The sequence below is a fragment of the Kogia breviceps genome, chromosome 11, assembly GCF_026419965.1.
Source record: "Kogia breviceps isolate mKogBre1 chromosome 11, mKogBre1 haplotype 1, whole genome shotgun sequence".
Classification (NCBI taxonomy): domain Eukaryota; kingdom Metazoa; phylum Chordata; class Mammalia; order Artiodactyla; family Physeteridae; genus Kogia; species Kogia breviceps.
The window spans coordinates 78,874,393-78,901,890 of NC_081320.1; the positions used below are offsets into that span (position 1 = coordinate 78,874,393).

General features: G+C 46.8%; 2 protein-coding genes across 2 annotated transcripts in view; both read left to right on the forward strand.

Annotated features, from left to right (window-relative positions):
- Positions 1–12,470, forward strand: part of XDH (xanthine dehydrogenase) — a 74,684-nt gene extending 62,214 nt beyond the window's left edge. Inside the window, exons 27-36 of the mRNA XM_067006922.1 lie at positions 426–507; positions 1,017–1,112; positions 1,974–2,102; positions 2,698–2,772; positions 4,910–4,962; positions 6,771–6,885; positions 7,544–7,609; positions 9,058–9,246; positions 10,554–10,730; positions 12,348–12,470. Of these exons, the coding sequence (XP_066863023.1) occupies positions 426–507; positions 1,017–1,112; positions 1,974–2,102; positions 2,698–2,772; positions 4,910–4,962; positions 6,771–6,885; positions 7,544–7,609; positions 9,058–9,246; positions 10,554–10,730; positions 12,348–12,398 (1,033 nt within the window). The 3' untranslated portion in view covers positions 12,399–12,470. The remainder of the gene's footprint in view (positions 1–425; positions 508–1,016; positions 1,113–1,973; positions 2,103–2,697; positions 2,773–4,909; positions 4,963–6,770; positions 6,886–7,543; positions 7,610–9,057; positions 9,247–10,553; positions 10,731–12,347) is intronic.
- A 6,103-nt stretch (positions 12,471–18,573) lies between these two features.
- The window catches only part of CAPN14 (calpain 14), a 149,413-nt gene continuing 140,488 nt past the window's right edge, over positions 18,574–27,498 (forward strand). The window contains 2 exon segments of the mRNA XM_067006923.1: positions 18,574–18,577; positions 19,590–19,627. Of these exon segments, the coding sequence (XP_066863024.1) occupies positions 18,574–18,577; positions 19,590–19,627 (42 nt within the window).

The following is a 27,498-nucleotide window of genomic DNA, read 5'->3' on the forward strand; positions in this document are numbered from 1 at the left end:
GTCTCAGTTTCATCATCTGTAGAGTGGGCATAATTGTGCTGGCTCTGTCTTTCTGACAGAGTTACTTGGATAACCAAATATACAGCACAAAGAAAGTATTATCATTATCATCAGCGAGCCACAGTTCCTCCCTGGGGCGAGTACAGTCCAAGGTCACCAGAGCACTCTGACCCAATCCGAATCCCACTCAAGACTTTCAAGGGTGGGCCCTGTATCAGCTCCACTGGGGGATCTAGAACCCAAATTTCCACTGTTATCATTTTGTCTACACAATTGAAGCACAACTCAGTTATGACAGAGACTAAGTGGGCAATTCCAAGGATGCTTTGTTCCAATTTTACAAAGATATTGACATAAAATTGTCCAATCTGACGTGAATATAGTGGAGAAGTTGCCACGAGAATGTTCTTTTTTTTTCTCTCCAGGGAGAATTGTTGGAAAAAGAGAGGATTGTGCATAATTCCTACCAAATTTGGAATAAGCTTCACAGTTCCTTTTCTGAATCAGGTAATTGCTTTATATAATTTTGTCCATCTCCACTGCACTGGGGCCCCATTTCACCCTCTGCTTGCAGTGTTGCAAGGGAAAGCCCATTGTCATGGGAACAGAACTCACCAGAGGAACTCTTTGCTGTTTAAATGAAAGTTGAACTTACGCATCCCTATTTGATCTGGGGTCAATGTCTAGTTCTTATGTTCCTGCCTACAGGACTATGGACATCTGTTCTGCTTTTCTGATCCCATTTCTTCGTCAGGAGAATCAGGACAAAGACCTACCTCCCTCTTAGGATAGGTGACAGAGAGATATGAAAAAAAAAAAAGTAGTTTTGCAAACTACTGAAAGACTATATAATTAGATCATGAGATTTATACTGCTTTGATTTTTCTGTCTGAGGTTTCTATCCAAATTTCTACTGCTGGTTTTCTTTTTCCTGGGCTCCAGTACTTTTGGTCCCAGGCCTTAAACTGAGTTAGGATTTGCTGAATTTTCTGTTTGGTATCGTTCTCTTCCCTTAGGCAGGAGCCCTGATCCATGTGTACACAGATGGCTCTGTGCTGGTGAGCCACGGGGGCACAGAGATGGGCCAAGGCCTTCACACCAAGATGGTCCAGGTGAGCAGTCTGGAAACCGTGGGCATCCGCCCCAGCACTGTGGTGTCTGCGTGAGGGAAGATGCTGTGAAAAAGAGAGCAGTGCCACATACCAGAAGCAGAGGCAGGCCTAGGCTCTGGCCCTAGCCCTGCTGCTCATTTACGTGTGACCCTGGGCAAGTCTGCTCCTCCTCTTGGCCTCAGTTTCCCCATCTGTGCAAAGGGGTTGGCCAGGTGATGATTCAGGCCACTTCCATCACCAGCACTCTAGGGCTCTGTGACTGTGTGTAAGGTGTGTGTGTTATGTGTATTAAGGTAGCTGGCTACCCTCACACACACGGGACTCCTCCCAGGGGCGCTGAATTAGAGTTGGCATACCTGCTTGGCTTGTGGGCACTGGCCAAACTGGATTTTTTTTAAAAGCCAGGGTTAGTTTAGAAAGACATTGTTGGACTTCCCTAGTGGTCCAGTGGGCAGGACTCTGTGCTCCCAACGCAGGGGGCCCAGGGTTCGATCCCTGGTCGGGGAACTAGATCCCACGTGCATGCCACACTAAGAGTTTGCATGCCACAACTAAACATGCTGCAATGAAGATCCCAAGTGCCCCAACTAAGACCTGGTGCAGCCAAAATAAATAAATAATTTTTTTTTTTTTTAAAAAGGGCATTGTTCATCACCACTAGATTTATGACTTTTTTTTAATCCAACCAAACCACTCCAAAAAGTGCTGCTTCAGATTCCGACAGATGTGAGAACATCCGAGTCTCAGTAGAATTATGGTTTACGGAATGATTTTCTTTCCTGTAGCAGTGAATCTGAATCCCACCTTGGGGAGAAGGCAGCCAAGCCCCTCCCTAGGGGGTGACGTCCTCTCTGTTCGCAGGTGGCCAGCAGAGCTCTGAAGATCCCCACCTCTAAGATCTACATCAGCGAAACAAGTACTAACACTGTGCCTAACAGCTCTCCCACGGCTGCCTCTGTCAGCACCGACATCTACGGACAGGCCGTCTATGTAAGGAGCCTCAGGGGCCACCGTGCTGAGGGCCAGCCCAAGGCGCGGGGGGCCTGGAGAGTCCCCGGGCTGGGGGTTGGAATGGCTCCTTGCAGGCTCGTGGCTGTGGCCATGCCTCTGGCTCTCTTCTCCAGGGGACACCAAGCAAGCTAAAAGAGGGGCTCAAGAACCACAACCACTTCCATCAAGGCCAGGAAGGATGAACTTGGGAGGGCGAGGGCAGCCGGAGGGAAAGCAGGGGATTCTGGGAGGACACAAGACAGTGGAGCGAAACTGAAATTCGATTGTGGGGTCAGCCAGGTCAGACCACGTGCTTTGTTTGATGTCATCAAACAAAGGCGTTTGATGGGAGAAGTCACCTCCTTAGGGATCCCTCAACATCTCCCCCTCTGTCAGCCTCAGGACTGGGTCAGGAAGTGCTCTCCAAGCAAGAGCCAACGGCTTCTACCCTGGGACTCAGACATTCCCAAGAGGGTGGCAAGGCTGTCTGAGTGACACTCTGGGCACAGCGTCACTTGGAGGACCTCGGGGTTTTGTTTGGGTCTGGGAATGCAGAGGACTGATGTGTCTGCCATGTGGGGCATGTGTTCTTCAGGAAGCCTGCCAGACCATCCTGAAAAGGCTGGAACCCTTCAAGAGAAAGAATCCTAGTGGCTCCTGGGAAGACTGGGTAAGTCTGAGCTGACTCAAGTCGCTTTTGCAAATTAAAGTGAAGTTAAGAGCAGGGCTTGGTCCCCGACCCTGGGCAGGAATAGGAGGTCGGGATCTAGTCACACAGGCAAAGAGAAGTTGAGGTGCTCTGTATCCTTTCACGGGACAAGTAAATGCTCAGCCATACTGGGCCCCTCTCTACAATGTTCATAGTTGAGGAAAGTCACTTGAGGAGAATTTTTGATCCAGAATCTTGCCAGCCCTGTGGGAACTAGGGGTTCGGCTACCCTGAGCTTCAGAAGGCGGGGTGAGTGCTACCTCTGCCTCACTGAGAAGTCTTGGTCCCTCGGGGCTGGTCCCTCGCCCCACTTGTTTGCAGTCTTGAGGAGCCTCGTTTTCTCCAAACCTCCATCTCTCGGAGGGCTGCTCCGGGAGCCTCTGCCCTTGCCCAGCTTGGGGTCCGGAGACTCTGTCTGCGAGGGAGTGGGGAAAAAGATACTGCCCACGAGTTTATATCGTCTCTGTGATTTTAAGAGTGACACAACAAGCACTCATGATAAGAATGAGCCCAGTTCTCTGATTTCTGGTTCAGAAGCCTGCATGTCAGAAACCCTCGGAGGGAGGCTGCAAGGAAGTGTCTCTCAGGTGGGAGACCTCAGCTCCTCCCATGAGCAGAAATAGCAATGGTGGTCCTGCCTCACCTTCCCCTAATGCTGGAGTGAAAGGACTGGATATAATAGTAACACATAAAATGTGACCACACGTGAACAAGCACAGATAGCACAAGTCTCCCTCAATAGAGTCAAAGAAAATAAGCTATTTCTGTCTGACTCACTCACCTTACTATGCCTCATACAACCTGTACTTCCCTGCCCACACTCATAGATACCACATGAATGTGGGTTGATTTTGGTAGTTTGAATTTTAGTATGGATTTGTAAGGCAACATAATTGTTTTTAATAATGCCTTTCCAATCCGTTGACCTGGGCTTTGTCCTCAACTATCGGCCATGTAGTCCAGTGTTCCTTATAGGCAGATAACCCCCAAAAGGCCATTATCAGAAGGGTGTGATCAGGAGATGACAGGCATCAAAGCTCTTTAGTGTTTGTACTGTACTGAAAAACAAGCCATTCCTGCCACCACTATGATCTATGTATATATGTGATATCGTGTACATATAGTAAGGATCCTAGAGAATTTTTTTCTCTCAACCTTAGTTTTCTCATCTGTAAAATGCAGATAATAATCTTCATAAGTGCTGGTCTTATAGGATTGCACTGAATATTAAGTAAGACAGTATCTGTAAAGGACTCAGTAGCATCTGGTATATAGTAAAGTGCTTGGTAATTGACAATGATCATGATGCAAACTATATCAGTAACAAATTAAATCTTAGAGCTGTGGATATTGAAAGAGAGAGAGAGGGAGGAAGGAAGGAAAGAAGGAAGGAAGGAAGGAAAATTTATTATGTAGTTAAATAGATAGAATGGATGGAGAGATGGATAGCTTTATTAATAGGAAAGTATAAATAAGAACACAAGGCTAACATGTTAAGTATCAAATGAGCAGTGTACAGAGCTGCTGTTGTAATGCCTCTGCAAGCTTGAGCTGGTTGCTGAGGGAAGAAAAGGATTTGGACAGATATAGCAGAGGACCCACGTAAACAAAGGTGCAGACGTGTGGGGACATGAAGGATTGGGAGAGACTTACCACCTGATCTTGGCTGGAGTAGCAATGGTGTGTGTGTTACGTAAAGCCAGAGAGCAGACTGGGGTCCTGAACATCAGGCGTTTGGTCTGTTGCTCTGTAGGCAACGGGGAGGCGTGGAAAGCTCTAGAGGAGGGGAGTGACATGGGTAGTGTGGTGTGTTAAGATGATCCCTCTGACTTGGCTGGGCTACACGGCAGGGCGAGGAGGCGGCTTGAGGTGGGAAGACCAGGTAAGAGGCTACTGCAGTGCTCCAGGCTTCAGATGACGAGGACCTAGAGCAGGGGGTACGGTGAGAAGGGGAGGTAAGGTATGGAAGTGAGAATCACTAGTAAAAAGAGTTGATCAGCTTCCAGATGAGGAGGACGAGCTCCTGAAAGTTTAGCGCTGGGCCAGCGTTTCTGGAAACCATGGTTCCCCCTTCCTGATGGCCATGTCCTCTCCTCAGGTCATGGCTGCCTACCGAGGTACAGTGAGCTTGTCTGCTACTGGGTTTTACAGGTAAGTAAGACGCTGATCTTGCCCATCTTACAATGTGCTGTCATCTTAACCTTTGCAGGGCCCTCCAGCACTGAACTCTGTCAGCCTATGGTCAGGAGAGAGCAGTTGCACCAAAATGTTTGTCTCTCCAATGGACTCCCACTAGCTTCAATTTAAAGATGCTCTAAAATTCGTGGGCTTACCCAACTATGTGCCAAAAGCACGAGCTGTCATATCGGAAGACCTCTGTTCTAGTTCTGGTCTTAAAAGTATACTATTCCACTTGGGGGAATCACTGGTCCTCTCTGAACCTGTCTCCTCATTTATTGACATAGTGGGTCAATTACCAGCCATTCCCCCCTCAGCGTTCCCCTGGAAGAACCAGAGGCGTCTGGTGTTCCGAGTCACCCGAGTGTGTTACTTTGTGCTGCGCGTCAGATTTCTTTAAGGAGGCTTTCCTTCAAAAGAATGAGAGGAGGATTCAGAGCACATAGTCCTGTTACAAAATGCAGACTTTAGTGGACTTAAAGTGGGTTTTAGGAAAGAACACGTATCTTCCGCAACTTTAAAATTCAGTAGCAGAGACCCTGTCCATCTGATTTAGAAGCTGTAAAAAGATATGATCGTATTTACTGTCATGTTTTAGCTTTCTCTGGGAAATTTAGCTAGTACCTTTTCTTTCACAGATCAGTGGATTTGGAAAATAGTTCAATGTTTGCTTTAAAAGGTCTTGTGTGAATTTATGAATATATATATAATATATATGTTATTTTTATATATATATATATATATATATATACATATATATATATATATACTTTTAGGGCAAAGTAATGTTTTGCCAGTGCTCCTTAGGTTATGTAATATTTGACCTACACAAACACAAACTAATGCAAATTTTCTCATAAGTTCCTATTTCATTTTTAGAGTTGATAAAACTGGGGTTATATCAGGGAACAGCCAGATGAAGATGGTGAGGTCAGAGGTCAAAGAAGGTGATGATCTCCTGGGAGAAGGCTTTTCCCTCAGCCCTGTATTGGTTTTGTTTTCATGCAGATTCTGATCACATCAGCTCACATCATTATTTCTGTGTAGTGAAGAGAATAGCAGAGATGCAGAGTGTTATAAACAGAACACACACAGACATGCGTATATGTTGACTCATGCAAAATTGGAATCTTATAAGATATTCACGATTGAAAAAGAAAAAAAATTTTAAAAGAGCATCTGCTTTTATTAACAACCCTTTGCTCAAATCATCTGTCGAAACTTAGAAGGGATCAATGGGTGAGGAGTAATACCAGGCAAGGTGGCTGCTTTAAGAGGCACCCAAGTTGGCACGAGGTACTGATCTTATTACCTTTCCCCTTGAGAAAGGTAAGCAGCCCCATAAGCAGGTGAACTTGTATGAAAAGCTCACAAGCCGGCCCAGAAAGAACCTTGGTTCTGAGATCTTGAATTCCTATTCAGTAGATCATTTGGAGTGTAGCTTACGTGTCCTTCATGAGCTCAGGCAGATCTGTCACCTCTGTTTCTACCATGTAGAGGCCAGCATGCTGGGACCCTCCATTGCTCAGCTCTACAGAATGATTCATATAAGGGCCATTGGCAGAACAGAGCAGAGACAAGGGACAAAATGCTCCGGAGTGCCTGGGTTTCATGAACAGCTTCAAAATGTTCAAAACTCACGGACTTTTTTGAAGAACAGCTGAATAAAAAATAAAAGCTGTAGCGTCTTCAGATTTTATGGGACAAGCTGTTTGTGTGTGTATGAGTGGGGGGCATGTTCCTCTTAATACATGTGCAGTATTTTCTCTTTTCTTCCCCAGGACACCCAACCTTAGCTACAGCTTTGAGACGAACTCAGGGAATGCTTTCCACTACTTCACCTATGGGGTGGCTTGCTCTGAAGTGGAAATTGACTGCTTAACAGGGGATCATAAGGTAAGAAGTTTGCAAAACTTTAGTACTAAAGGGAAAAAGAGAAACGTCTGAAATTGCAATACAAAGAGCTGATAGGAATGAACTTTCTGGTTGGGAAAATAATGTGTTCAATCATGCCTTGGCAAACTTCCTATAAAGGACCAGAGAGTAAATATTTTAGGTTTTCTGGGCCACAGAGACTCTGCCTCAGTTATTTCACTCTGTCTTGTAGTGTGAAAACAGACATGAATGTGTGTAAACAGATGCTCATGGATGTGTTCCCATAAAATGTAATTTATGCACACTGAGTGTGAATTTCGTATAGTTTTCATGTGTCACAACATATTCTTTTTATTTTTGTCACCCATTTAAAAATGTGAAAACCATTTTTAGCTCACAGGCCCTAGAAAAACAGGGGACAGGCTGGGTTCAGCCTGTGGAATGTAATTTGTGAACCCCTTCCTTACACGATCAACCCAGACACAGACAGGTTCAAAGCCTCAGGTACCTGGGGACCTGCCCTTCCTACTCACACTCCTGCCCAAGTGTGCCTGGAGTGCTGTGCTTGTGAAAGTAATACTCAGGTTGGCACTTAATAACCTAAGGGTCACCAAGACCCATCTATCATTCCACACATCCCTTTCTTTTCAAACTGCTTTTATTTTGCTGTCTGCACCAGAACCTCCGCACAGACATCGTCATGGATGTTGGCTCCAGTCTGAACCCTGCCATCGACATTGGACAGGTAAGACTCCTGGGGGGTCAGAGTGGTGATGGACTTGGCCACTGATGTGCCCCACCGCCTCCGAGGGTCCCCAGCCACAGCATCTTGTCCACTGTCATTTTTAAGCAGGTCTGAGCACGGTACCAAGCGAGTCTCCCTGAGTGGGATTTAGGTAGATGAGAGCCCACCCAACTCTCGGGGCGGAAGACAAATCCACGTGGTTGAGCTTGGAAAGGGCACTCATGCGTCAGGAAACAAGATGGTGGGTGGTGGGGACACTGGGTGTCCCCAGTGTCGAACTGGGGAACGCATGCATACGTGCCCACGCGCGCGCGCGCACACGTGCATAGTCTGAGCGGGAGCGTAGGGGGCGTGGAGATTGAGTTTGGGATCAACGTGCGGGCCGTGGGGTCTCAGGTCAGAGTCATCTTCTCCCTCCTCATTCCTCTTCCACCGGGGACAGCTGTTGTACCCTAGGAAGTAAATGCTACCAAACGCGGGGTGCTGGAGGGTCCTGAGAGCAAAAGACATGGGTTCCAGCAAGAGGAATAAAGGGATGGCTGGAAGGAAATCACTTTTGGAAAATAAGAGAGTATTAAGCAGAGCAGCAGAACAGAAAAAGACAGAGGGAGGAATCGAGAACTGAGGTATTGAACGTCAGGCAGAAAATGTTCACTGTTTCTCAAAACTGGACAGTTACTGAGTATACGGAAACTTAGTCATAAATCTGTTTATTAACTCACTGAACGATTGTGGTGAGGAGCCCCTCCTACAGGCAGGCGCAGGGCTCAGCATGGCAGACACAGATGCTCAGCACCTGGTCTCCCCCAAACACACTTGTTTTAGCTACGATGGTGCCACATATCACGATTCTGAGCAGTGAAGCTGGGAGAGCAGACGTGTGGGCCAGCAGAGCATGGCAGTGCCCTTTACGAGATCTGTAAGCTACAGCAGAGGCGCTCTTCTCCCAGAGGGCAGGCAGGGCTGGGAGTTCAAAAAGCCTCAATTCTACTATCCAGGAAAGGCCTCCTGTCTTGTGGGGCTGCCCCAAAGCGCATGGTCCCACTGAGCACGTAGGAGGGGCGTGGGCCGCTGCTGCACACTCAGCCACCGTTAGCCCACCAGCTTGCTTCTCAGCTCGGGGTCGCCATTTCTCCCCTGGCCACGTGGAAGGAACATCTCCACCTGCCCTGCGCCTACAGCTGCGTGTCCCTCCTGGAATGGCCGACGAGTTCTGAAACTGATTTCCACGTCAGTGCCTTTGCTCTGCCTACACTGATGCCTGGCAAAGGCCCAGATCGGTTATCCTGGGCTGGGGCGGGAGCCAGGGAAGCAGTGGGGCGCTGTTTTCAGCTTCTTTCCGGGCTCCACTGCATGTGGGGCTTGGTGCCTGCTGCCCGAAGCAACACCTGTCTTTGGGTGGGAGGGGCGGGAAGGCAGGGTAGCCACGGTCTCTGTCTGCCCTGCAGGTGGAAGGGGCATTTGTCCAGGGCCTGGGCCTCTTCACCCTGGAGGAGTTGCACTACTCCCCTGAGGGGAGCCTGCATACCCGGGGCCCCAGCACCTACAAGATCCCTGCGTTTGGCAGTATCCCCACTGATTTCAGGGTGACCCTGCTCCGTGACTGTCCCAACAAGAAGGCCATCTACGCATCCAAGGTACTGTCGCCCTGGGTCTGTGCTACCTTCCGGTCTACACTGTGGGAGACCACGGGTGGCGATGAGGGGCTCCAGCCACCCACCATGTGGGTCTGTGGGGGGCTCGTGTGGAAGAGAGAGGAGAGCCTGACACGAGCCTTGGTGAGGGCGAGGGAGGGGTGGGCAGTCCTGCCTGGGAACGTAGGGAACTGGGTCACGGATGACACCACCTCTGTGTGGTCCAAGCCAGCTCCTGTGGGTACACTCAGAGGGATTCCTTAGTTCAGTCCTGTAGGTGGAATCCTGACCTACACCCCCGTCTCAGCTGTGCATCCCCGATGCTTGATCTTAGAGATGATCTCACAGGTCCAGCACCCATGTTGTCTCATGCGAATCAGCCTATTCACTGCACATGGGGCAGCGCCTCTGTGCACACACTTTCACCTCCTTCAGCGTCCACCCCTAGACCTGAAGTCTTGATCGGCACTCCTGGGTGGTTATAACCACCCTCTATTTCCTCCATGCTCTGAATAAGTATGAAAAAATGGTTGAAAATCAATCAAGCTGATTGATGCAGTCGTTGGTCTAGGAAGGAAGACAGATAATTACTTGTAACCAATGAGACACAGTCCTTTGCTCATCTCACAGTTTACTGTGGGAGGGCGTGGGATAGTTTGTGATCCTTGCCATTGGCTCTTACACTTTACTGCACATCAGATCACTGGGCGGTGGAGTTCATGATACAAATGCAGCTCCACTGGGCTCACCCTTAGACATTTTGATTCGGTGGGTCTGTGGTACAGCCCTGGAACCTGTGTTTTTAGCAAGTGTCCCTAGTGATTCTGATACAGGCAGTCCGTGATCTATGCTTCGGGGGATAAAACAACCTCTGCTAGAAAATAGTTTAATTCCGATTTGTTATGATGCCTCTATTTCAGCAGATTGTAAGAATAATTATGATGCCTGTAAATGTTGGTGACAGAGCTGCAGGTGGATTATTCCCCTAGGCTTATTGCTGTAAGGAAAGGGTCAGATTTTTTTGTTGTCTGTAAAATATAGTTACTTAATATAACTTTCAACGGTCCATTGTATTTGCATGGTGTCATCAGAGAAAAATCACATAGTAAGGGTTAAAAGAAATATACCCACAAGGTTGAGTCATTTACTAGAGTGATTGTTCTCAGCCTCTGATTAATTTTGACCGTCTCTCCTGTCTTGCTCGATGTAGCCACTAGTGCTGGCTGGGCTCCTGGGCATCCCCAGCCCTGCAGACGTGGAATCTGGGCCCTCCCCTCACTCCCTGCCCACACTCTGCTCTGTCCACTCAGGCTGTTGGGGAGCCGCCCCTCTTTCTGGGTGCCTCCATCTTCTTCGCCATCAAGGACGCCATCCGCGCAGCTCGGGCTCAGCACACAGATAATAATATGAAGGAGCTTTTCCGGCTAGACAGCCCCGCCACCCCGGAGAAGATCCGTAATGCCTGCGTGGACGAGTTCACCACCCTGGTATGATGCCCCCTCAGTCTGGGGAGGCGGGGCATAGGCTGGGGAAGGTTCTGTTGCAGAGAGAGGGGTGAGACAGTAGGCTCTCTCTCAACTGGGAAGCCTTGGGTCCACGCCCACCCTCTGCTATGCAGTTGAGGTACCTCCTCCAACCTGCAGGAGAATAACAAGAAACCTCTTAAAGCTGCAGCTTGCAGCTAGGCCTCCTGAGAGGAAGGAAGGCTGTTTGATGCACATTTATCACCCACAGACTTCCTTATTTTCCATAAAGATGAGGGTGATGGGTAAAACTCCAGAAGAGTCTAATCTTTTGTGTCCATCACTGGCATTTTTGAGACACTTCTTTGTTAAACACACTGTGTGAGGTACTAAGGAGATGGAGAGAAAAAGAAGAATTAATTAATGAATGAGATGGACCACACTTGTTCTGTGATTACCCTGTGCCATGCTGATACTGGGGACACATAAGTGCCCTTGAAGAATTTGCAGCCTTTTAGGAAACCAGATGATTGCACTACGTGGTGATCGGTTGCTACCTTGGAGGCGTGTGTAGCAGTGAACTCCACGGTCACTGGAATCATTTGGGGGAAGCCCCTATGTGATACTTGTGGAGACAATGCCTGGCAAAAGGAGACAGTGCCAGGACGGTTGCATCCACTGTTGGAGCCTCGGAAGCAACCCAGTCTCTGAGTTGGGCTGAAGTGGGCCCTGCATACACGGGACTCTCCAATTGCCTTTGCAGCCTCTGTTGAGTTAGCAGAACTGGATTCTTCCTGATACCCAAGTTGGATTTCCTCTTGGGTATTTGATAGGAAATTTGATAGGCCTTTTGGGTTTCAAGATGATGTGGGTACTCATGAACCCCGTGTTCCAGGGATGGGAAGGGTACAGGAGAGGCCCTGGGGGCAGGCAAATCTGCCATCAGTACTGAGGGTGAGGAAGGCAGATGGGTCCCCAGTCAGGCGGCCCTTTAGGTTTTCCAGTAGATTTAGCTTCAGGGTGAGGACCACACAGCCCATATACAGGGCTCCCAGGCAGTGAGATGCCCACACCTGTGCAGCAAGCTTCCCAAAGCCCAGAACCTTCCCACTGGGGCCCCAGTGCTGACAGTTACCCAAACCCCATTCTCAGAGGGCAGAGGTGCTTCATGGCTCCCAGTAAGTGCACACAGATTGCAAAGTTAGCTCCTTGTAAACAGTCTGATGCAGAACTCAACGATTTGATGAGCCCCTCCCTCTGAGGCCCTAGACCTAAAGCAAAGTTTCTAACCTAAGCCCCTTTGTGATGCTACAACACACCGGTGATTTAAAGTCCCTGCAACGGATTTGCATGAGCAGCTGATCCATGAGCCAACTGTGCTTTTGAAGGACTGTGTCACATGACAAAGGACCACTTGTGTATTTGGTCATCCCTGGATCTCCAGAGCCTGCCACAGTGCTTACCACATGGAAAGTGCTTAATAAAAATAAACGAATGACTAGGAAATTAAGGGGTCCTGCCCTGGGGGCACTCCCAACAGCTGGGACCGCAGAGTGGTGTCTGGTCTTGGAATGGTGGTTGGCACCGGTGTCCCGAGCTATGTGAAGACCCTGCAATAAGTTCTCTATTGTTCCTTCCTAGTGTGTCACTGATGTACCAGAAAATTGTAAACCCTGGTCTCTGAAGGTCTGAAGAAAAAAGCCCCATTGGAGTCTTCTTACCCTACACTGGGGATTCCAGGGAAGACGGAACTTGCCCTGCAGAACATGAATTTATGAAAGTTGCAGGATGACAACGGTGTGATTCATCAGGATGGTGTTTGGAAGAACATTGAATGCATTGGAAGATTTCGATCAAAAATATGATTTATAAACACAATGATAAGCAAATTCAGAAATGTTAGGCCCGAGTGGCTAATAGGCAATTAGTAGCATTTCATGTCTGTTGTAATCATGTATTTGATATAGGTTGAGGAAGTGTTTGTGCTATGTCCCAACTCACTGGACAGCCTGTATAACCTCAAGTGTTGACAGCATCTGTTCTTCAAAGAGAATTTCCACAAACCTCCAGAAGCGTAAACCAAAGTAACTCTAAATCTGTGTGCCTTCCTCAGAAAGCCTTTCCTTCAAACCAATGAGCGTCATATTATAACGTCATATCCACACTCAGATTTGCAATGGGACAGTGGGGTGAGACTCAAACCTCTAAGTACTTCATTGGAGAGAATAAAGAATGAAACAAATTCAAGGTTAATTGGATTTAATCTTCTTAAGCTGCATAAAGTAAGATTATTCTATGACACCGAAAGCCAACAAACCCAGTTATTGAGTACCTACAGTGCATTAGCTTCTTCCTCTTCTCCTTTGTGCATTAAAAAAAAATCAGGTTTAAAAATCTTCAACTGAAGCCAGTAGCTGCCATCTACAAATGAGGCTACTCGAATCAAGATAGGCCAGAGAAAAGACAGTCAAGGAGCCTGGGTTCTCATCCCAGCCGTGTCTCTAACTATCTTTGTGACCTTAGACTGTCACTTCCCTTTTCTGTGCTTCATTTTACTGCAAAATGAAAGGATTGGACTAGAATAATCTCTTAAGGTCTTCTCTGGATCTAAATGTCTATAAATATATGACCTAAAAACTCCAGTTACATAAGGGAACTGCAGCACTCAGAGACTTGGTTCCCTTACTGTGATGTGCTCTCTGGGCTTCGTGAACTTGACTTAAATCCCCCCAAGTGCCTGAGGTTGGAAAAGAGAATAGGAGAAAGGCAAGCATCCCTTCTGCTTGTTCTGACGGGTGATTTCATCACTACCTGGTGCTAGGTGGACAGTGTGACCTTGTCATGTGCCTTCACTGTATAAAATATCCAACATTCTGCTGGATAGGATTCATGGTTCTGGCCACAGAAGAAGGATAGTGTAAAACACGCAGGTGAGCCTGGTGCTTGATGTCACTAATAAATGAAACTGTCAGCTGGTTGGCATGTGAGAAATGCTTATTAATCATCATAATCACACCAAATGCTGACATCTGCCATATATCAGCCAACCTTCATTGCTAGAGAATGCACACACCAAACACTCACATGTACACACACACACACTTTCTTACAAAATTCCTTTCTTCAGAATATTCTAGACTGTTTTTAACAGCATGATTAAAACTGAAGAGCTTTAGAAATAAAACCGGTATTTGCACTGAGATCCACACAGGTCCGTTTCATTGATCTTCTGGAATGTTCTAGGACATGGCCTGAAACTGAGATGTGTCTGCCAGCTGTTATTAGTCTATCAGGGCTGAACAATGACTGAATTCCCTTCTGAGCTTAGGAACAGAGGCAAGGCAGGGTGGTCGTGAAAATCAAACAGGCAAGTGCTTTGTGAGCTGTAAATCACCGTGCCGTTCTGAGGTGCTGCCTTCCTCAGACACCTGGCCTTGCCTTGTTGTCTTATCTGTAAACTGCTTCAACTCTGTAAAGTGAGGGTCCTTGGGCTTGGCGTTGCACAGGGGATGCCAGCATTGGCTGCAGTATCTCACTGCAACCTGCAGAGGGCAGTGGAAGACTAGACATGAGACTATAGTCTCCAGCTGGCCCAGCAGCATTGCGTCTGTTGCAGGTTAGTTACCGGGGAGCTGATTTAGTGCCTCAGGATAGACCAGGTGTCTTCAAAGGTCTCTTCAAGAGCCGGATTTGAAGCTGATTTAGGGTTTCAGACTGACAAAAATCTCCTCAAAGGAGCTCTCAGAAGACATGGGTCAGCTGCGGGAGTCTGAACTCCTGGTGAATGGCTGGCAGGGGAAGGCAGGTCTTACTTTCTCAGCATCTACAACTTGCCAGGTGCCAATTTTCATGTTTTACGTACGGGGTCTCATTTAATCATCCCGGTGGCCTTAAGAGGTAGGACTTTAATCTCTGTAATGACATGAAGAAGAAACCCACCCACAGCCGTGCAGAAGGGTTACTCACGGGCACTCACTCCTGGAAAACAGGCTGCGACTGAGCCATGCAGGCAGGGAAACCTGGCATATACCGGGAGTCTGTCTGCCTGGCAGAGTGGGCCCATGCTACTCAGGCTCCCGGAGGTTGGAGGAGGCCCCTCATTGCCTATCTGTGTGCAGGCGAACAGGGGCACTGCCAAGCCGTGGGCTGTGGTCAGAAGGCAGCTGATGAACTTCAACCTGCTGCAGCTAAAAGGTGGCTGGGCAGCCAGGACGGGGAGGACAGGATGGATGGAGGTCGTTGGAGGAACCATGGGCAAGGGATAAGGACAGAAATAGTCCTAGCTGATTGATTTACGACCGGGAACATCCCCGGGCCCATGGTATTTTTATCTTCAGCGGAGGGGGAGCCTGGAAACCATTCCCTTTGCTGCCTATTTTAGATCCTGGGACAAGGCTGTTCGGAACATGCAGCTTCCTTGACCTGCTGAGGCTTGACGTCACCCTGGGGCCCCCCAGACCCAGGGACCTGTCCTTTTGTTTTGTCTCTATCCTGGACTGGGGGAGTACGTGTCCCCAAGGCAGGAGACAGATCCTGTGACAATCTCATCACCTGAAACAAAGCAGCCCACCGATGGGAATGGAAATGTCAGGAACTGCCCAAAGGGTTTTTGGCATCATCTCTGTCCTTGAACTGGCCTGGCTCTGACCTTGTCCAATCTTCTAGACCGACTCAGCATCCTAGAACTGGAAAGAACTTGGGAACCATCAAACTCAAGCTTTTTGTTTAAGAGCCAAGAATCGTAAGCCCCGAGAGGGTAACTGACTTGTCTACTGTCCCATAGCCCTTTAGCGGGAGAGACAGGCTTATGACAAGGCTGCCTGACTCCTGGTCCAGATGCTTTAAACTAAATCATACATCCACTAGTCAAGCGAGCCTTCTCTTAGGCAACCTTTGGGTCAAATTGCGGGGAAAACGATAGAATTCTAGTCACGTGGGGTGGGAAGAAGATATGGACAGCTTGGAGCCCAAGACAAACACTGTACCCTACTGTCGCCTGTGCTCTAGGACAGGATGCTGCAATTGGAATCCTTCTGTAGCTCCACAGGTGGGAACAAAACAGTAAGTGCAAAACATCCCCTTGTTCCAAAGTGATGGGCTAAGTCATCTGTGCGAGACTTGCAGAGGGACTTGGCTGGAAACGGACTTTGCTGACTTTGGTTCATCACCTACCTCAGGGAATAAAGAAATGAAATATAGAGTTTGAGATATTGGAGAGAGAGTATGTCTTTGAAGACGGCAAGATGTATATCCTCCCTGTTAAAGAGAAAGGAGGGAGGGAGGAAGGGATGGAGGGAGAGAGAGAGAGAGAGAGAGAGAGAGCCTGTGTATGGGGCAGCGTTTTCCCCCACCAGGTCAGGGGAGGGGGAGCTTCAGGGGTCCGCTCAGAGACCCACATCCTGAGAGCTTCTTGAGTGGCTGTGGTTGGATCAGCCTGAGGCAGCAGAGCAGCAAGAGGAAGTGGGTGAGAGCGAGTTACCCAATCCTGCAGTGTCAGGGCAAGGATACCAGTGTGGCCACATTGGAGGAAGCCACCCAGGAGGACTGCCTGGAGGGGGTGATGTAATCCCAACAGAGGGAGAGACCATTTTCTGCCTAGGGATCAAACTAGCCTCTGGTCTGTTTGCTCCAGGGTGGTCCACTGGAGCACCTTTCCGAGTGCTCTACTGTGCCTTTGTGATGGCCCAAGCCTGAGACCTGAGATTTCTCACTCAGAAGTCTTTCCTGAGAATGAGCCCTGAATGTTGGGGGAGGGAGCTTAAGAGCAGCAGTGGCCAGGCTGCTCCCACCGTTCTGATGCACTCAGAACACCAGCCCTAGAAGCACAGAGCGCGTTTCTGAGAGTCTGGGCAGCGTGTGGCTTGCTGCCTTCTCCTCCTGCCTGCCCATCTCCATCGCATCCTAGCTCAGCTGGAGACCAGGGCCCTTCCTCTGTGCAGCCAATTGTCCTCACCCATCAACAGTGTTGAACTGACCCACGCGTGTGCCCTGTGTTCTTCCTCCCATGAGATGTGTATTTCCTGGGGTCCTCCTGTCCATGTGATGTACTGGAGGGAGGCTGCCTTTCCTTGCTTCCCACCAAGGCTGGAGTGAACACCTGCCCAGGGCAGTGGCACCAGCATGCCTCAGGCAGTACTGGGCTATTTAGGAACTGAATGTGGGCGGGCCAAGCCCCTCTGCTTCTCCTCTTCTTCCTCTCTCTTGGGCAAGTCACTTAGTTCCTCTGAACCTCAGTCTTTTCATCTGTAAAATCGGCTGGAATAATCATACCAACCCTGCAAGAACATTTTATTTCTAAGTGGACATGCATGAGGTATCCACCGCAGCATGGGGAACTGCCCTTCCTGCAAAAAAATTATAAATGGAGATACTCGACTTTGGTACTTGCTTCTATCAGACCCACATAATTATCAGACCCTTAAAGCATTTCTATGTACTGAAACAATTATACACAGAAGTGGAACATCTTGTCTATTACTCATGTTTTGAGTGTTGCGTTTATAACCAGATGCACTTTGAATTTGTTTGTTTCCCTGTGGAGGGTCTGTTTTTCCTTTAAGAACTTTTTTCTTAAATAAATTCAATTACAATGTATATCAAATATAAGTAATATGGAGAAAAATAAAAGACACATATCTACTTCCCACCCAGTTCTAAAAATGTTTGTTTGCCCATATTTGTTTCTCATGCTTAAAAATGAATAAGTACTGTTGAAGCCTTCCATTTCATTCCACCCCCGCCCTCAGACTTGCCTCTCTGCCTTAAGGGAGTCAATGTTCTAAGGTTGGTGTGTATATCCTCCCCCTTCGTGTTTTTATATTACATGTATATTCATTCACAGGCAACGTACAGTAGTTGTGCATGAATGTGTTTCAAAAGTCATACCCATCAACTATCAGAATGTCTAAAATTAAAAATACTAAAAACTCAAGTGTGAATAAGATGCAGAGTAACTGGAACTCTCACACAGCTAGGAAAGTAAATTGGTAAAACCCTTGGGGAGAACTACTGAGAGTCTCTATTTAAAGCTGAAAGTCTCCATACCCCCTGACCCAGGAATTGCTGAGCTTATACCTAAGAGAAATGCATGCACACATGCACCAAAAAAAAAAAAAGCCCAAGACTGATCATAGGAGCACTGCTTGTAATACCTGCAAACTAAAAACATCCCAAATGTAGATCACCAATGAAAGGCATTAATTATCGTGGCACATTCCTACCGTGGAATCCTAGCATAACAAAGAGAATGAATAAACTATAGCTACATGCTTCAACAAGGATGCGTCTCCCAAACATAGCATGGAGTTAAAGAAGCCAGACAGGAAACAAGTACACACGTTGTATGTGTATGATCCCATGTATATAAATTTCAAAAACAGGCAAAACCAATCTATAGGATTAGAGGTTACGAGAGTAGTTACCTTTGGACAGGGGTAGTAACTAGAGTAGAGCAAGGTGGAGGAGACATCTTCTGGGATGCTTGGTAACGTTCTATTTCTTAACCCGAGTTTTGGTTACAAGGTTGTGCCGCTTGGTGAAAATTCATTGAATGGTTCATTATGATGTGTACATTTTTTTAATGTATGTATATTGCTCTTCAATAAAGTTTCCTGTGAAAAGAAACCCACATCCATGATATCATATGGTGAAATCCTTCTGCAGCTTGCTTTTCCACTCAAACTTACGCTTTTAATATGTATTCATTTGATCTAGTTCAGCCATTTATCTGTTATGTAGTGTTTTATTCTATGTATATGCCAAATTTTATTTTTTCATCCTCATACTAGCGGACGTTCATGCTGTCTCCAATCTTTCATTGCTACAAACAACACTGTGGGAAACATCCTCGAACATACCTCCTTCTGCAATGGGTGAGAATTTTCCTCCATGGCCCATACTCCAAATTGGCATTTCTGGGTATGTCTACTTTGTTCCTTTATTTCTGACTGTTCACGTTATGTTTTAGTTGAGTCTCTTATAAATAGTATATAAGATGAGGGTATGTGTGTGTGTTTAAATACAATTTGAGAATCTTTCTAACTGGCAAAATAAGGTATTTACAGGAATTGTGATTAATAATGTATTTTGATTTATTTCTGTCATTTCGATTGGTGTTTCTCTACTGGCCATGTTTACTCTCTTTTTCCCATTGCCTTCCACTGGCTTAATCAAGCTATTTCTTTCCTTCCCACCCTGCTCTCTCTACTAGTTGTTTTTTAAAAAAGTTTTTAATTTTTTAAACATCTTTATTTGAGTATAACTGTTTTACAATAGTGTGTTAGTTTCTCCTTTACAACAAAGTGAATCAGTTATACATATACATATGTTCCCATATCTCTTCCCTCTTGCGTCACTACTAGTTGTTTTGTTCTACAATCTAATTCTACTCTTTTAGAGATAATCTTTAAATTTTTAACATGCACACTGTATTTAGAAAGCCTATGTTTAATTAAATATATATGCTGCCACGAAACAGGTTAAGAACCTTAAAATGCATGAACTCTGATCATCCCCTCTCTTCCTCCATCTCTGTAACTGAGTAGTTTCACCGTGTTCTAACACTTCCTTTAGTCACTGTTGTGTTATCCTTGAAAAGTTTAGTTGTATTCATATGTTTACCTTTGTTTTCTCATCATTGCTTTTATATTCCACTCTTCCTTCTGGGTTCAATTTCCTTCATTAAGAAACACATCTTTTAGTAGTTTTTCAGTCAGAGTTTGTGAATGGTAAACTCAGTCTTTTTTTTCTGTAAAAAATGTCTTTATTTTACCCTCATCCTCAAATCATGATTTAGTTGGGCATTGAATTCTAGGAACCAGCTATTTTCTCTCAGTCCTTGCCATATATTTTTCTGATGTCAGTCAAATTGTCCTTCTTTTGCAGGTAATACATCTCTCACTGGCTGCTTTTCTTCAGTTAAGGTATTTTAAGATATTCCATTATCTAGGTATGTGTTAACTCTTTATTTATTATGCTTGGGATTCTCTCTGCTTCTTCATTGCTATGTCAACACCAAAGGATATCGGTGGGGATCTACTCTGCTCAGTCCCTCAGGGACCAAGTGTAACAGAGGCTCCATCATCTGGTAGTTGCATCTTGCTCTTGACCTTCTGACTTCAAGCTCCCTCTTCTTTTTGGAACGTGGGGGTCTCCCTTTCTTTTTGTTTTTGAGCTCAGCTGGGTTTTGTTACATCTTCTACATTTCTATCCATTTGAAGCAGCAGAAGAACATTCATTTACTTAAAACTTCATGTTGCCAAGAAGTTGAATCTTTTAAGAGGTTATATTCTAAAACACTTTAGATAACTTTCAATCCTATTGATTTTGCATATGAATTTACATCTCAGAGCCAACTGCAGGAGCAGGATTCCAAGCATCCCTATATTCATATATCCTTCTGTTGTCCATTCTAGTCTTCCTTATGCTGTCAGCTATTCCTTTCTATATTTGCAAGTATTTCTAGGGTCCATCTTTCAATTCCTAATTGCCACAGCAATTCATCTTATTAAACAATAACCATCCGTACAGGCTGTGAAACATACTTCCAAGAAAAATTTAGCACTGACTACACATGAGGTGCTGTGCCCTGGAAGGAAAATAAAGATGAATAAGCCTCAGATGCTGCCCCGAGTAGCACATCATCCAGCAGGATAAATATGCCATGTACATAAATAACCCTAATTATATAACCCAGGTAGACCATGGCAATGGCTGAAGAGGCTCAGGGGCAGAATGCTTTGAGACTTCAGAGGGGACACACGGATAGATGGATAAACTGGAGAAGGCTTCATGGAAGTGGCATTTGTACTGAATGATGGTGCTGAAGGATGGTGTGTTAATTTTCTATTGCTGCCATAACATATTACCACAAATTTAGTGCATTAAAACTACACCTTGTAATGTACAGTATGGTGACTATAGTTAGTAAGACTGTACTACATATTTGAAAGTTTCCAGGAGAGTTATTATCCCACAGTTCTGTAGGTCAGATATGTGGGTACCATGTGGCTCTGCTGGGTCCTTTGCTTAGAGTTTCACAAGGTCAAAATCAAGGTGTTGACAGGGCTGCATTCCTTTCTGGAGGCTCTGCAGATGAATCTGCTTCCAAGTTCATTCAAGTTGTTGGCCGGATTCACTTCCTTGTGGTGGTAGGACTGAGGTCCTGATTCCTTACTGGCTGTCAGCTGGGGCCTGTCTTTGCTACTAGGGGGACATTCACGTTCCTCCTCATGCTTTCCATGTGCCCCACCCCTGCCCTCAGCAGTGAGGGCGAATCCTCTCAGGCTTTGAATATCTGTGATTTCTTCTTCTTTTCTCTTCTGACCCCAGCTGGGGAAATTGATTAGATTGGGCCCCACCTGGATAATCCACCTATTTTCAGGTCTGTAACCTAATTTACATCTGCAAAGTTCCTTTTGCCTTGCAAGGTAAGGTATTTACAGGATCCAGGGATTAAGGCGTGGACTTCTTTGGAGAGCCATTATCCTGCCTACCTTTGATGGGTAGAATTTACATAGGCTGAGCCTGGCCAGAGGGCTCTTCGGAAGAGGAAATGGAAAGAATGAACTTTGGAGACAGGAGACCTGCTGCAAGGAGCAGTGAGAACAGCCAGCCTTCCTCTCCGGGTGTCCCCCTAAGGAGCAAAGACAGGCTCCCAGCTGACGTGTCTATTAATATTCTTCCTCCATGTTATTGTTAATGGATACATAGTTTCCTATTGTATGGATGGCACTGTGGTTTATTTAATGCATCCCCCAATGTTGACATTTGGCTTGTTCCCAAGTGGTTTTACCATCATAAACAATGCTGAGATGGGCATAACAAAGGTTGTTTTTATGGACACAGCGGACAGGATGTGCTCGGACTCCCAGCAGGAATGCAGAGGGGAGCCTGGGTGCAGTCACAGCTGCTGGGGTGAATGCCTTCTTGCCCGTGTCCTCGGCGGGGCCTCTTGGCTGTTCCCGTGCGTGTCTTGTTTTGCAGTTAACTTGATCCAGCTGCACCCAGGGCTGCAGTTGGAACCCTGGAGCTGCGGCGTGGGTGTCAGAGCAGCGGTTGAGCGCTGCCGCAGACACTGGGCGCTCAGGGTGCAAAGGCAGTAAAAAGGAGTGACGGTAGCTGTGTGCAGTGCAGGGGCTGGTTAAATGACTGCCCGCAGCCGGCTGGCCCCGCCCTTTATACTGCCACATGGAAAACCAACCTGGTTACAATAAGCTATCATTCTAAGGCAAATTTTTGAGGGATTATTTATATATATACACACACGTCTGCTTTAGCTTTAAGATTACTCATATTTTAACAGCAAGCTACGTGTCTTAAAGTCTAGTTATTGGGAAAGTTCAGACCTCACTTGTGTTGGTATCATTCTGCCCCCTATGCACTATAGGGCTCACCATATAATCCGTAATAAACTCAATCAACAATGACAAACCCACAGTAAGTTATCATTAAAGACCAAGAAGAGCAGCAATTCAAAATCATGACCAACTCAAGACAGTGATGGGCCTCTGACTACAGTGAGTCCCCCTGAACATCTGTGGGCACTTCAGTGTCTTTGTGGACATGTGCCCCATAGAAGCCCACAGAATGGCCACGGGCTGCATGGCTGCCTTCCTCCCGGGGAGAACAGGGAGTTGGGGTCCACTGTAAACTGGACTACATTTTTTTAGTCCAGAGGGTGGCTCGAAAAGGTTAACCAACAGGCTAAGAAAAGGCTGGCAGTCAGGATTTCATTCCAGGGCCATATGGTTCCTGAGCTCTGGCTCTTTACCTAGAGCTTTGAAAGATGAGTAAATTACGTGCAACCACTCTATCCATCTATACATGTATTCATTAATTCATTTATCCACCCAATATGAAAGAGCTGCTACTAAGTCTCAGGCACCGAGATAGGGTCCAGGGATTGACTGGTAAACAAAAAAGACATTATCCTAGTTTTTAATAGACGCATACATTAGACAACCACACAGGTTAACTATAACTTTGCAAACAGTTGTAAGAACTAAAAAAGAAAATTGCAGGCTCTGTACGAAAGAAAGCAGGGCTCTTATTTTAGGCTGGAGGATCAGAAAAGGCCTCCGTGGGAATGTGACATTTAAGCTGAGACTTGAAGGGTAGGTTGGAGTTAGCCAAGCTTGAGTGTAGGGAAGTCTGTCCCAGAACTTCTGTGATGATGGGAATATTCCATGTCTGTGCTGTCCAGTATGATACCAATGAGCCTCATGTGACTCTTGAGCCCTTGAAATGTGTTTCATCTGACTGAGGAACTGAATTTTAAATTTTATTTAATTTCAATTAATTTAAGTGTATATATAAAAAAGCCATGTGTGGCTAGTGGCCATTGTATTGGACAGCCCAGCTCTAGAACAAAGGGAAAGTTTGTGCAAAGGACCTGAGGTGGAAAAGGATTTGGTGGCTTCCAGGAGCCTAGTGTTGGGCTGCAAGGGGGAGATGGAGCAAGGTGTCCAGGCCTCATGGGGGTTTTCGATTTTACTGCGATGGGGAAGTTGTTGAAGCATTTTCAGAAGAGGAGTATCTTGGTCAATTTTACTTTTTAAGAAGCTCACTCTGTGCTATGCCAAAAGGATCCTAGAGGGTGAAAGTAGGAGAAAAGAAACCAGGGAGGAGGGGATGGTGATGGTTCAGCCTAGGGAGGAAACTGGAAATGAGGAGAAGAGGACAGTTTTGCACTACCATTTTCAGGTAGAATCGACAGAACATGCAGTTTAAAAGAGACAGAATCCAGCTTCCTAGACCTGTGTTGACTAATATGGTAGTCACCAGCCCCTTGTGGCTACTTAAATTTAAACTAATTAAAATTAGGGACTTCCCTGGTGGTCCAGCGGTTAAGACTCCATGCTCCTAATGCAGGGGACCCAGGTTCGATCCCTGGTCAGGGATCTAGATCCCGCATGCTGCATCTAAAAGCCCACATGTCGCAACTAAAAGATCCCACACGCGGCAGCGAAGATCCCACATGCTGCAACAAAGACCCGGTGCAGCCAAATAAATAAATACATTTAAACAAATAAATAAATAAAGTAATTAAAATTAAATGAAATAAAAAATGTTGCTTGCCCACACAAGGCACATTTCAAGTGTTCGATGGCCACACCTGGCTACTGGCTGCCATTATTGGACAGTGTAGCTTTAGTGAACGTGTCCATCATGGCAGTAACTTCTACTGGCGAGTGCTAAGATCATTTGGAAAAGTATTTAAAAATGGGTCTATAAGAGATCAAAGAGGTCATTAAGTCCAGCACCTTCATTTTAGAGGTGACCTGTTGGAGGATGCCCAGGTGATGTCACTAGAGGGCTACCCACACAGGCTCTCCTATGGCAGCCTCCTATGCTCGCTTGCTTTGTAAAAGCATCATTGGCAGAAACTCCAGCTTTCCGGCTCCTGGAAGGCTCAGGCCTGATCCTGACTCAGACCACTTAATCATTCCATAGCAGCCTGGAAGGAGAAGGAAGGGTGAGATATAAACAAAACATAAGCACCATTACTGTTTCCAGCTAACATGGCCCAAGGCTGGAGGCCCGGAGGACACGTCTTTAGTCCTTTCAGCAGGAAAGGATGCATTGCCTCCGAAAACCACATACCACGTGGGGAGCCTCATTTTGTCATTCAGTCCCATCCCCTCACTCAGCCTCTCCAAAGATACCAAAGAAGGGGGTTCCAAGGAAATACTACCCGCTCACACTTTACACTCAAGTCTAGATCCCAAGTAGATCTTGTCTTCAGAGAAGCAACAAGAAAAGAAAAAAGAAAAAAGGAAAAAACGGAACTAGCGAAGCTTCCTGGTGACCTGGTAATTCTGGGAACAATTAAGTGAGTTCACAGGAAGTAGGTGAAACGCAAAGAGCCTGTTTTCGTCACCTCTGAGCTTCTGGTTATGGGCAGGGCTTAGCTTCAGATGAGTCGGGTGGAGGAAGGGGTGGGGGAAACTGTGTGAGGAGCGGACTTGGGAAAGAGACGGTGGAGGACAGCAGACGTCTAAGGGTTCATGATGCCCCCCCAACACCCTGATTTGCTCAACCTGGGACAAACTTTACTATGGGACAGAGGGTTCATCTCCATCTCCCCTCCCACAGCGTAGGCTGCTCAGGAGACCACAACTTCCCTCCTCAGTGGAAGCAGCGGTGCCCTGACAGCCTTCCAGCATTTCTCGTTGCCCTGTGCCTTCTTGGGCTGCAGAGAGATGATTCATGACTGTGACGTACCCATATGTCATCCCCCTCAGGCAATGCTTGGATTCACATCCCTTACATTAGTGTTTTCACTAATATTTGAGTAGGCTGATGAGCAGAGCTCCCATTAGTTGAGCCCCAGCTACGTGCTGGATGCTGTGCAAAGCACTTCATGTGCGGTAGCTCAATCAAACGTCATGAAGAAAGTGAGGCTCAGAGAAGTGACAGTAACCGGATGGTCCAGCACTTCTACTCATTGGTATTTACTCAGGTGAAAACTTTACTCCATACACAAACCCTGCACGTGGATGTTTATAGCAGCTTATTCATAATTGCCCCAACTTGGAAGCGACCAAGATGTCCTTCAGTAAGTGGGCCGAGAAATAAATTGTGGTACCTTGGGACAATGGATTATCATTCAGTGCTAAAAACAAATGAGCTATCGAGCCATGAAAAGACATGGAGGAACCTTCAATGCACATTACTAAATGAAGAAGCCTATCTGAGAAGCCTCCGTAGGATATGGATCCAACTATATGACATTCTGAAAAAGGCAAAACTATGGAGACAGTAAAAAGACCAATGGTTGTCAGGGCTGGAAGGAGGGAAGGGTGAATAGTCAGAGCACAGAGGATTTTGAGGGCAGTGAAAATATTCTGTGTGATACTATAGTGGTGGATCCGTGTCACTATACATTTGTCAAAACCCACAGAATGTACACCACCAAGAGTGGACGAATGTAAGCTAAAGACTTTGAGTGATAATGCCTTTGGGTGGTGATGTAGGTTCATCAGTTGTAACATCAGGGCAGGATGTTGATGGTGGGGAAGCTCTGGACTGGGGAGATGGGGATGTTTGGAAGTCTCTGTAATTTCTGCTCAGCTTTGCTGTGAACCTAAGACTACTCTAAAAAATAATCTACATTAACAAGTTTCAGTGCCTGTCCAAGGTCCAGCCTGAGTGGAGAGTGGATCTGGGACCCAGTGCAGAGCTCTTTAACCCCAAATACCCTGATCTTCACCTTCACCCTATCCCACCTCAGTGTAACCTGTCATATGATACTTCACAAATACTTTTGTTTTTAATTCACAGTGACTCTATGATGTGGGCCTTAATCCTATCTTCTAGGTAAGGAAATAGGCTTCAAGAGGTTGGCTAACTTCAGTTACAAGTTGGGTGGGTGAGCAGCTGAGTTAGAACTTGAATTTAGGTCAGCTGACTTGCGACTCTGTACTCTCAGATAACCCCCTTGATCCCCCTGATCCAGAAACTCATCTGACCTAGAAATACAGAGTGGTGTCCGCGCGGATTGCCTTCACCTCCCAGCTACTACGCGGCGTTCTCAAGATGCTGAGTTATTCCATGAGCTGCTAGCGGTGGATGGATCCCTGTGTATCACAGGACTTGGGTCATTCTCCACCAAGGCAAGATGCCACTGGTCCACACCCAGAATAAAGGGGTGTGTGCTACATGGAGAGAGAAGGGACAAGGGAGGTGACTGGGCTTGTGTGCTGGGAAATGTAGATGCAGGCCCAGCACCTCCCGCCTCACCCCAGAGGGCTCGGCTCATCTTCCCACCGACCTAATGGGCTTCTGGGCCGCCTCATGGGTGGCCAGACCTCCTGGCTGCAGGGGAAAGCTCGCAGTAGGAATGGAGAGGCCCTTTGGAAACACTGGGAACATTCAGGACTCCCTTCTCCCTAGGTCCCCTCCCTAATGGGAAGTTTGAGGATGCCCTCTTCTCTGTCTGCTGAGAACTTTCCTGATTGAAATCCTGACCACATGCTGGGCTCCCCCTCTCCTCTTTCTTTCCTCTGATTCCAGGCCACATTCCTTTCCCTGTTCTCTCCTAGGAAAAGAGGAGATGAAGGGTGCCACCCCCTGTCCATCTGTCAGATTGGTGCTTTCTTTCTTGACCAGTCTACACTCTGGCCTACCGATTTCACTGCTCTATGAGGGCACAGCCTTCGAAATAGTGAAATGTTGAGCACACAGCCACCCTGCTGCAGAAAAACAACTCAGAACTTAAGGTGATAACCACAGGGGTTTCCAACATGGAGTCGGGCAGGTTGGACACTGCCCAAGGGTACTGGGCACCGGGGCTGAGTGGTGAGTGGGGTTTGAAATAGAAACCTTGGTATCTTCACCAGGCTGTACTCCCTTAGCCCAGAGGGGCATCTAACGAACACAGATGTGCCAAGCTGGCTGAGGTATTTTTTTGTTTGTTTTTTTGCGGTACGCGGGCCTCTCACTGTTGTGGCCTCTCCCGTTGCGGAGCACAGGCTCCGGACGCGCAGGCGCAGCGGCCATGGCTCACGGGCCCAGCCGCTCCGCGGCATGTGGGATCCTCCCGGACCGGGGCACGAACCCGTGTCCCCTGCATCAGCAGGCAGACTCTCAACCACTGCGCCACCAGGGAAGCCCTGCCTGAGGTGTTTTAAAGGCGGTGGTGATCACTGTTGTAATCAGCATTGCTGTTGTTATTTTTAGTCCTAATACTTGACCCAGTGTGGAAAGAGGCTGAGCTTGGGAGTCAAGGCCCTGGGTTCCATGTAACTTCTCCACTTATAGGAGGTAAGGACTTTGTAAGTCTCTTGGCCTC